Source organism: Peromyscus californicus, unplaced genomic scaffold (genome assembly GCF_007827085.1).
Source record: "Peromyscus californicus insignis strain IS unplaced genomic scaffold, ASM782708v3 Scaffold_13__1_contigs__length_99412109, whole genome shotgun sequence".
NCBI lineage: Eukaryota > Metazoa > Chordata > Mammalia > Rodentia > Cricetidae > Peromyscus > Peromyscus californicus.
In genome coordinates, this window is record NW_026294424.1 from 76,560,727 (window position 1) to 76,572,902 (window position 12,176).

The following is a 12,176-nucleotide window of genomic DNA, read 5'->3' on the forward strand; positions in this document are numbered from 1 at the left end:
ATCAATTTCTGTCCAGACATTTAGTACGCAGTTTTATTTTGCTCAAACCACTTTCAAGTCCCAACAACCCAGGAAGAATATAGGAAAATGCCTTGACCACTGGATTTGTGCTAACCAATCCTTTAGGCCTTTGGAGTGTGACTTAAAGGGATACTGATGGCTGTTGCACTCTCGACAGTCTTTGTACTAGGGATTGTTAAAATAGTACAGTCATTTTTATTTATACAAATTATAGATGCTGGAGGTCGATAGAAATATCACAATGCTTTTGCTCCTGTAAAATCAGTAAGACACAGATTTGCTTTAAAAATATGATTATGATACATGTCCGACTGAAATAACATGAATTCTAAAAATGTGACAGATCCCAATATTTTCAATGTGCAGGTTCCAGAGAAAAGGAGAATAGTAAAGAAACAACATATCTTTCAAACATTTAGAGAAATAGGAATTTGATTTAAATTCTAGTGATGTTTGAGAATTGTGAACATGACTATTATTAAAGGAATAAGAAAATCCACCTTTTTTTTTCAAGACAGGGTTTCTCTGTGTAGCTTTGCGCCTTTCCTCGAATTCGTTTTGGAGACCAGGCTGGCCTCGAACTCACAGAGGTCCACCTGCCTCTAATTTTTAATTAATATATTTTAGGTTGTAACTCCTTAATAAGTGCTTCCTATAAATGCCCTACTAAGTTTTTAAAAATACATTTAACACTCCTTGCAAAACTCTAAATATTCATTCTAGCTACAGGTCTCCTATAAACAGGTTTAAATGTGAGGTTCAGTAGATGCAATGTCAATAATATGGGTTCTCAACTAGAACTCATTTATAGATTTATATTTTTAAATTCTGGTAATGTTGCATCTACTAGTAGATGTATTTTCCTCGGTTTCATCAGTTTTGCCTGTCTTTATCATAGTGTTCTATTTATGGAATCAAAAGAGCAATTAAAAATAATTTTTAAAGATAAAATAGAGATGCACTAGAGTGTTAGACTCAAGTGAGGTGATGTTTACATGCATAGACTAAGTAATAAATGGGAGTTACTAAGCTCAGAAGACAAATTGTAAGTTAAATAAATTGATTGGTTGAAATTGGTCTTACCATATTCTAGTTGTAGGCCAACTCTGGAAGGGTACCACTTTGGACCTATGTGTTGAAAGAGAACATTTAATCATTAGCAAGAATAGAAATTTAGCTTTAAGATATAGAGGTTCTCATGGGAAGACAGCATTCTTATTGGAAAGGGAATACAACATTCATATCAAACACAGACAGAGTACTTTTCATTGGCAGGGAGCTGAGATTGTGATTGGACTATGCAGTTGTGCTCATGTTATGAGCATGTACCAATCCTTATGGTCCAAGACAGGCAGCATATGTCATATAATTAATTCTTCAATAAAAATCTACATATTGATGGAAAATAATGACTTTGGCTTTCATTGGAAATTCCTCTAAGTTTGGCACCAGAAACTATACCATTTCTTTAGGAGCAATGTGCTCTATCAGAATAATTCCTATTGTCTTAGGCTCTCCATCAGAATGATATATAGAGAAGTGAAGTGCTCCTTAAAAATGATATGTATGATTGACTTTGATTATTGTCAATGTATTAATTAAAGCACGAATATTAGTTTATATGTTCTTTTTGGGCAACATATATGAATGGACAGAATAATATTTTCTTTATAATAAATCCTGAACATTTTTATAACATATTGTAGTATCGAAAATATTATTTCCAAAATTCAAAGATAATCACATTCAATTATCCTAAATATCTGTTGGAGTAAATGCCAAACAATTCTATCCAACATCAAATAGTAAATTAATAAGTGTATTTATAAGAAAATTCTACCATTATCATTTTCCCACATAAATAAATTTTAATTATTACTAAAAACAACTGAGGCAAATGTGACTGGACTTCCTTTTCAGCCACTAGCCCCAAATAATGACATGGAGACTTAATATTAATTATGAAAAATTGGCCTTTAGCTTAGGCTTTTTTCCTACTAGCTCGTATAACTTGAGTTAGTCCACTTCTATTAATTTACATTTTGCCATGTGGCTTTTATCTCTTTTTCATTTTGTACATTCAGTTTTTGTACATTCCAATTTCCATGAGGGAAAAATCCTAAAAAAGAATTTATATTCATGCATTAAGGTTATTGAGAGTTATTCATAAACAAAATTTAGAGGTAATAATTACTAAGATTACACATAAATACTGTGACATTTACCTCTTTTAGACAGTCTGCAGGTTAGAAGCATCATTTTATTTCAGCTTATATTAACTAACATGCTTACTACTGTTATATTGATTTATAGTTATGAATTGTATGCTAGTATTGTTTATTGAAAATTACTTAAAGATAGTTTTGCTACCATGTAACCTACAGACAAAAAAAATATGATGCAACTAAGTGCTACAGAAGACTCAACAGTTTTAATTGAGCTTGTGAGGACATTTGATATTGAACCAAATACAAGCCATCCACTTAGATTTCGAAATCTACTTGTATTTGACAGACAGCAACTGACCCCTGTGATAGTTGTATATATAAGCAGTCAGGTTCTATCAATTTAAATAACATCCGCTGAAGACATCACTTTCCATAGCAACTTATGAGGCCATCTTAAGTGGAAATGCCAAAGCAAAAATAACTATTATAACTATTATTCCTTACATGCAGTCTTTCCTTATGAGCTAGATGATGTGTATTGGCCTGCAAAATGGCAGAATATGTATATATATATAATTATTGTTAATTATTAATATGATTTTATTTATTAATATAATCAATATATATTAAATTATAAGGAGCTTGAGATGTATAAGGGTACTTATCTTATTCTAACAGCTTCAAGGTTTTAACAATGCAGAAGACAGACCATGGTGTCACAGTTAAATGGTTAATGTAGGAGTATGTAGGAGTATAAGATGACAGCATCTCAGCAGGAGCAACAGTAAACTCGACTTATACAATAGCTATTGTACTCTGACCACAACTGAAATTTTTTTCTAACACTATCTAATAACACTTTGAATACATTAAATCTTGCCACAAGTAAAATATATTTCACTAAATTATTTATCATCAATGATTCACTTGAAGAGTAAGGACATAATGTTGTCAATGTACCTACAATAACATAACATCTTTTAAAAAAAGGTAATGCATGTGGGGAATCAAAATGGATAAACAAAGAGTAATATAAAGTATCCAGTTTATTTGGGAATTGTATCAGAAATAACAACCTAATGCAGCATACGTGCAATGACACAGAGTAATTCGGAATTCCATACCAGAAAAGAAGCAAAGGCAAGAGAACACCAGCAGTTCTTAAGAGCAGTCTGATGGAAACATTAGAGCAAAACAGTGGATCAAAACTATAATGCGTCTTTTATACTTCATAGAGAATTATAATTAATAGTATAAATGTTAAAAATAAATAAGGCTAGGATATTATTCAAACCCAATAGAAATATTTATTATGAATCTCTTCAACTCATGAAATAAACTTAATGTACAGTAACTTTCCAGATTGAATCAAAATCATTGGAAACGTGATTGAAAACCCATCTTGAGCTCGACCAGTTACCAGGTGTGTTTCAAATGACATCCTATTGAAGACAATCTTTCTAAGACAGCTAAGTAAACTGAGAGCATAAAGAAAGCATGTGAGCAGAGTTTCAGCAGGCTAAAGGAGAGAAAACTTCCTAAACACATGCTAGAATAGACATATTGTACTCATACTAAATGAAAGTGTACATGAGCTCTGCACCTGCTTTTACATTTCAGAATTTACAGAAAGATAAAAATGAGACCATTCATAGAAAATGTGAAACATGTTAATTAGAGATGGTTTCATAGACTATTTCCGAAATGGAGCATGTGTTCATCTGAAAGAGAAATGTTTACAAATTAAAGCTATGGCTACTCCACTCCTCAAAACTTTAAATAAACTTGACAGGTTTACTTAAGAGAATAGTTAGTAGGTCAAATGATAGAAAGAAGTTTGTTTGGGGTTTTTTTTGTACATGGTAAGCATGTCTTTAAATTGAAATTAGTACCAATTAAGTTTTTATCATTGATGTGTGTCATACATATATATATATATATATATATATATATATATATACGTATATATATATGTATATATATATGTATGTATGTATGTGTGTTACATATATTTGTGTGTTTTCATGTACTTTCTTGATTAAATCAAAATAATTGTTTTCCCTATAATAGTTGCCATGATCATATTGTCTATTCACAGAAATAAAAACCCTAACTAAGACAGAGGATGAGAGTGTTTGCTTTAATTTCAAAGACCAGAGTTCAGTTCCCAGCACCCATATCAAGTGGCTGACAAACACCTGTAACTTCAGCTTCAGGGAATCTAACACCACACCCTCTTCCCACATCTGTCAACACACAGTTACACACATGCAAACACACATAGAGACACAAAGACACAGAGACACACACAAAGACACACACATACACACACACATACTTATATACACATAACAATAAAAATAAACTTTAGCCGGGCGGTGGTGGCGCACGCCTTTAATCCCAGCACTCGGGAGGCAGAGCCAGGTGGATCTCTGTGAGTTCGAGGCCAGCCTGGGCTACCAAGTGAGTTCCAGGAAAGGCGCAAAGCTACACAGAGAAACCCTGTCTCGAAAAACCAAAAAAAAAAAAAAATAAATAAACTTTAAAAGAATTCAAATATGTAAAACAGACTAAAACAAGTAGGATGATGTAAGTCGATATATGGCATCCAGACATACATAAATATATTCCTTACTGCAAAGATAGGCTACCTGTTCTGGTCCATCCCTTCTGAGAACAGTTATAAAAGCTTAAAGTCTTCAATACTTCAGAAATTCTCTAGCTAGAGATTAAGTAAAGGATGAATGGGAAAGACAAGGTTTAGGTTAAGGACATCCAAGAAGCTTAGCCTAACAGGAAGAGCCTTAGGTTTCCTCTTCGCATGAGGGTGAGATTGCCCATGCCAGCAAGCTGCACAGAGCTGTGCTTGTAGCACATAAATATAAAGCTTTATTACTAGTCATGTTGAAGATCTGAATGAAGTGCAGTGCTTCAGCCAGAACATGAAAACAGTGGGAATTAGAAACAGACAGCTCTTACAAGAAAAAGCAAACTTTCAACCATCCCGATTCTAGTTTAATTCTTGTTTAACAAAAGTGAACTCTGTTCTCAAAATTTAGTATCATTTCTTGAATACACGAATATAGACCTTAGGAGAAAAGGATGCCTTTATCCATGCTGTAGAATGCCAGTAAAATAAGCATGATATTCAATGAATGTAGAAACTATGAAAAGAAACTGTACTTTCACTGCAGTTAACTATTAGTTTTAGTTGATATACTGTCTTTTTTTGATTCTGAATTGTTTACTTTCTCAGCTTTAAAAATTTAAAGTGTTGTTTCTAATATATATATATATATATATATATATATATATATATATATATATATATATATATATATAAATGAGTGTGTGTATGTGTGTGTGTACGTGTGTATTCACAAAATGCTTCTTTAATTACTACCTTGGCATATATTTCAAGATTTTAAAACCTTTGAAAAATATGTCAACAAAACTGTGTGCTTCCTTTTACTTTTTGGTTCTGGGATTTCAGTACTTTATATTTCCACAGTATATTACATGAATAACTGAGTCTTCTCTATTCTTTATATTTTCCTGGTTGGTTTTGTCTGCACATATTCTTCCAATTTATAGCTCACTACTGCATAAAATCTTTAAATGACCTTTATCTCATCTTTGATTTTAAAAATGAATTTCTTTCTTCTCAGCAAATGAACTAAGAGACCAAAGAAAAGAATAACATCAACAAAACAATTCAAGCAAATGAAGTACATGGGTCATTCCATAAAATTTTAGAATAGCTATGTAATTTGATTATGGAAGATGATATTGATATTAGTTATTATCATTGTAAAGAATAAATAAATTTTTAACAATAGTATAAAATGTGGGAATTATTCTTCTCTAACTATTAATTTTGTGACTTATTTATGAAGAACATTGGAATATTGATTGAGCTTATATTTGAAAATGTAGAATTGTTTTAATAGAAAGCAGCATACTTTTACCAAGCTATCATTTTTTGTCTTAACAAATGTTTCCTCAATAACTGCCTTTGTTTTCTCATTCTGGTACTTATAGAGGCATACAGACCTGCTTTCCTGCAGCCAAAAGCCCCATTCCAATGCAAAGTTTTATTTTCACAAAATAAACTTGCTACACAGTGATAAAAATGCTATAAAGAAAGCACAGTGGTGAGAATGTCTTTTGTATATTGCATTAATGCAGTTACTATAGTATTTTATAGCTAGCACCAAAAGAACAGCAATTTTGGCACTTTTTCATCAAAACTATTATAACATGTTACCTGAAATTTCTTCTTGATGTGCTACAAAGACAGGCTTCTATGCTCATTTTGCTGAATTAATTGTTTCATTTGTTTTGAAATGATTCATTCATTACACTCTTTGAGGAAAACTGAACACACCATGTACACATGGCAAACCACTTCCTTGCCGTCTTGTAAATACCACAGACATAATGAAGTAATCAAATCAAAATGGAATCCAGGATTCCAGGAAGACGTTCAGAGTTTTAGTAGGAGGTGTGGTACAATGTTTCTGAGAAATTTGTGAGAAAGAAAGAAAATTTGCTCTTCCACCAAGAACTACTAAAATTATTTCATGCAAATCAGAATCAATAAAACTGGAATAATTTTGCTGACAAAGATAAGTAAGATATTACAATGCTCAAGTTAGAAAGAGGATAGCACAGCATTGCATAACCAATATCACAAAGCAAGTTTCCTGCAGGAAAGTGGAGACATGGCTTAAGTAAGAAAAAAATTAAAACCTTATAGCTGTATAAACAAAGGCTCTGAGTTATAAAGTAGGATGTCATTAGAAAAAGAAAAAAATAAAACAACTCAAAATCTCAAATGTGTTTCATTTCTATGAGGATTTCCAGAAATTGTCCTCCTATCTTTACTATAATAGATCCCTGTTTCTAAAATTTTATACTACATTAAATTTTATCTGACATCATATTTTCAGAAATAAACCTTTTCCCATCATTTCTCTTCTATTTTGTATCATCATGCTAATTAATAATCTTGATCCATATTTCTCAAGTCGTCCTTTCCTAGGTTACAAGAGAGTTCTGTATCAGGTTGATTGACTTTGGTGCTGTAAGAAAGCAGACTGGGCAAGCCATAAGGAGCCATCAGGAGCAATTAAGCAAGCAACATTCTTCAGTGTCCTCTAAATCAGTTCTTGCACCCAGGTTCTTCCCTTGATTTCCTGCTGTATCTCCCTTAGACAATAGACTATCAGCAGAAGAAATAAACCTTTCCTATCGTACTCAAGTTCTTTTTTTTTAAACAGCACTAGAACCCCTAAATCAGACTTCTACACAGAGAACTAGCTAGCTACATAGCCTAGTTTGGGTTCAAACTCACAGACATCCATCTGCCTCTGCCTTCCAAAGTCTGCAATTAAAGGATTTTGGCATCAAGCCCAGCAACAAATTTGTGTATATGGTGTTGAAGAATAAAGACAGAGCCTCCAGAATGCAGTTATTTTTACCTTCACCCTGTTTTATTTTCCTATGTTGAACTACTTTACATGACTATGAAGATGCTTAATGTCCATTTCTCTTTACCACTATAATATATCCAATCTCTAGAAGTTGTAACTATCATTTGATCCTGATTATATGTACAGTGATTACAAGTTCACACACACACACACACACACACACACACACACACACTTCAATTAAGTTTTCAGAAAATCAATTGTTTAACAACAAAAATATTTTATGTGCTTTTAAATGTCATTGGAAATTCAATTCCTTGTCACAAACTACTCAGTCATTATGGTTCTAGATCTAACAATTTACTTTGTTTACAGAATTTCCTTTGGTGATGGTTGTTAAAGAATGTTGTCAAGAGATTAGCATTAACTGTAATTTTTATAAATGAATAGAAAAAAGGAAAGTGAACAGACTGCCATGACTTAAGAGAAGGCTTTATACTTTAATTTTAAAGTGTTTTGGAGATTTATTTCTCAAATTTAGGGATGCCAACTTAGAAAATGATTAGTGTTATTCTTTGACACTTTTTGAGAGAAAATACCCCTATATCTGCACACAGTGTGCTATAAATATGCATTTGTCCTTTGTATAGATAAATGAAATGCAAATTAACTAGGTGATACACTTTGTCAGTAGCTATGACCCCCAACTTTTGGCAATAACAGTCAAAATAAAAATTTTTATATAAAGAGAAACATATTAGAGTCAACAACTTAACTATACACAATCCATGTATGTCTTACATAATTTATATTTGTATGTCAGAAGCACAGTTTATATGTATTTGTAGTGCATATATACATGTCAGCATAATTTTACAGATGATGGTTTGTTCTAATTTTGACATAAGAATTTGAAATCTGAAATGACTTGACTTGTTCAATGTAAGAAACTGTGCTCATGAATTAATTCAATGTATACAGTATTGTATCAATTAGAGCCCCACCACCCCCACAAAATTTAGTCATGGTGAGGTATGTGCACAATCTTATCACTTGAGAGGTAGAGTCAGGAGGATCAGGAGTTCAGTGTCACCCTCAGGTACATAGATAGTTGAAAGTCCAACGTGGTATGAGGAAAACCCATCTAAACCAAACACATACACACACACACACACACACACACACACACACACACACACACACACACACACGCAAGAGCAGAAAAAAAGCAAGAACAAGCTTCTGATTGGTTGAAAGCCTGAGGTAAAAGACTACATGCTTCCTTACCAGTGGAACATGGTGAAAAATGTGCTCACAGTTAAAGTTTCTTTTCATCATATCTGTTACTTTAAAACTAATGACTCTGAGGCTTGAATAAAGATATAAAATACTAATACAAACAGCTCTGAGCAAAGAGCAATTATTCTGAGAGGCATGAGAAATCAAAGGAAAGGAACTTTGAAACTGCAAAATGCCCACAAAGGAATTCAATTTCATTTTTTTGTTGTTGTCTTGAAATTAGCAGTTGATATTTCTTACATGAAATCAATGAGCAGCAAGCAATTTTTAATTGGGTGAGATGAAGGTTGGCTGCACCCAGCAAACATTAAGTGACACTAATAAAGCCTACAATGTCTCTCTATGTAACCAGTAAGTCCCAGATGAGAGCTTTGCAAGTTGAAAAAGGAAACTAGCTCTCAGATCTGTGTAGGTTGGCACAATTCACACTTCAGTGGGCCCACATGGAACAGAAGGACAGAGGAGAGGCAACGTTACTCTGTTCAAGCTTGCACACAATCTTGGTTTTCCAGCTATGCACTTCTTGTTCTTGAACAGTGAAGAATACATGGAGGTATACAGCCATTGACACTGATGTTCTCAGTCCTTTGGCTTTAGTCTTTCCTATCTAATTCTTGCAGGTAGAAGGTGACAGATGCTGAAAAATTTCAAATTACATAATCACCTGAGCAAATCCCATTAGATCAATCTCTTTCCTTGTCAATCTCTCTCTCATTCTCTTTCTTAACACTTATACATAGGCAGATAACTCTATGTACCACTGGTTATACGGAAAAGTAAGACTAACCTGCATATTACGTGGCCCTCTAAGCTGGCGGGCACTAGCATCAGGAAAATCCATGCAAGTCATAGAAATATTGTCAAAGCTTGTGAAAGGGAGTGATGAAGTTGATATTAATTGGAAATATTACTAAGGTAGATAAACTTCAACTTCCATTCACTTTCTTCTTCTCAAATGCAATATTGTTCTGTAAGATGAACCATTGCACAGACTCAGAAGACAACACATTGCGACTCCACGAATTCTGGCCCCATATGAAATGACCAGTGCTCTAGCTATGTAGAGAAGAGGAGGAATTGCCTCCCATGCTGCCTGCACTCATAACACTTCAGTGTGGATGCCCTGGGTTGGTACAGTTGAGCATATGCAGCTGATTTTCTACTTTCAATGCAATTCCAATGGTTTTCTCCACGGAAAGGAACTCTACACATGGCTGCTTCTCAAGGGTTTTTCATATACTAAGTGGCCCTGTATAATAACACTTGCTTCTTTTAACTGATCAGTCTCCAGAAAGAATAACAGCCAGTTAATCACAATATCCACAAATTATTCCCCCACTATGTTCCTTCTGAGAGCTATCTCTACTCAACAGATTCTCATGCTTGAGAAACTTAAATGGATTTAAACACTCTTCTGTCTACTCATTCCTGTTCAGTTTCTGCCTGGAGCATATTCCTTAATAATCAATCAGGTGCAAAATATCTTTAAAGTTCACCACAAGAAAAGGCCTATAGGTTCATGCATAAGTCTTGACAATTGTAGTTTGTGAAAGCTTTAGAAAGTGTATCTTGTTCAGAAAGATGTTATCTCCCTTCTTCTGCTCATTCCAATAGAGAGGCTACACAGCAGCATTCTCCAGTGTCCTGACATAGAGCAGGAATCTGTGATGCAGATCAAGTAACTCACACTTCTGCAAATAGCACTTGACCCTATCCTCGAAGGCCACTTAGCCTTTCCTAGAGTCTATAAGCTTCAGAAAGTGTCCACATATCCACATACTTATAAACTTTTATATGCAATTTAGGAGCATTACAAAACAATGTCAAACTGAGTCCATAAAATTTGCTTTCTTTTGTTTTATCTACCTTCATTCTCTTGACATGTAGAAAAATAAAGTTAGAATTGTTTGTTTGTTTGTTTGTTTGTTTGTTTGTTTGTTTGTTTGTTTGTTTCATTTCACACTTAACTGCAATAGGGATTTTTTGGATATTTGTCACATTTCTATGCCATGAATCTGGTCATATATCTTCCCTTTAGGGTTACTCCTTCAGTTTAACACACATTGTGGTATCATTCTCTCTATCCAAGCAGGTTTACCACTGCCTTCCTACTTCAAAATAATTTTGTATCAGTCATCTATGAGAACACATATCTATGTTTTATTTGTAAACACTACCCTGTAATAAAACTAACCAAGGAGGTTAGTGGGGTTTTTTTTGTTTTTGTTTTTGTTTTTTTTTTTTACAACCAGTGAGAAGGCAGAACAGAAAGTCAATAAAAAGACAGATACACAGGAAGTAGGTCTCTTTCTCAGGGGAAGGATGGCAGCCCAGCAAAGGGTAAGAAAGGGTTTTTAGTGTCAGCTCTTAGCTACTGCTCTGACCTCTTGGGCTTTTAACACTGCATTTGGCTCTGTGTTTCTTATTTAATAAGACTGTTACATCTACATCCTTCAAAGATGAATTCAGTTATAGAAAGAGAAGCTTTGACAAGTTTTCAAAGTATACACTTGAAAACATAGAATCTTTTCAGGTAGTTGTGTTAGCAACAAAGTATATACACATTCAAAAGGTTAAAATTAGATCCATTCTTTCATTGTACACAAAAATATCAGTTCAAACTGGATCAGAGAACTTACTTAATCTACAACCAGAAGCAGTATAATCACGAAAAAAAAGAAGAAATATTTTGAGACCTAGTTATACTCAAAAACAAGTATGAATATGATCACAATAACATATGATATGATCTCAATAATTGGCAAAATGAAATACATGAAATAAAATCTTCTTTATGGAAAAGAAACCATCAACAGCATATGCAGACAACCCATAGAACAGGCAAAAATCAAGGCCTTCAGACAAAGAGGAAATATCTATATTATTTGAAGAATTGAAACTATTAGTTAGTAATTGTTAAATGTCTATATCCAGTTGTTGGGGAAAAAAAAAACAGGCCTGTGTCACTAGAGAGGTGAGAAACTCCACATGGCAATACGGAATGGAGAATACTGGATGAGAAAGGTCACTGGTGAAAAAGAGCTGGGAATGATGGGTAAGGACATGTATAACAAAACACTAAACTTCCATGAAACATATATGAAAATCCCACATTTAGAGATAATTTAAATAGTAACAAAATCCATTACAAAACTATTGAATTTGACCTAAAGATCGTAACAACAAAAACAGTAGTAGGTGCTATTTATTCTATGCTATAAATTAAGTGTATAGTGAGTTACAGACAACTCAA

At 33.5% G+C, this 12,176-nt stretch overlaps 1 protein-coding gene across 1 annotated transcript in view; it reads right to left on the reverse strand.

Annotated features, from left to right (window-relative positions):
• Tecrl (trans-2,3-enoyl-CoA reductase like) overlaps window positions 1-12,176 on the reverse strand; it is a 66,390-nt gene that overhangs the window by 35,816 nt on the left and 18,398 nt on the right. The window contains exon 3 of the mRNA XM_052735917.1: window positions 1,105-1,149. Coding sequence (XP_052591877.1) covers window positions 1,105-1,149 — 45 coding nt within the window. The remainder of the gene's footprint in view (window positions 1-1,104; window positions 1,150-12,176) is intronic.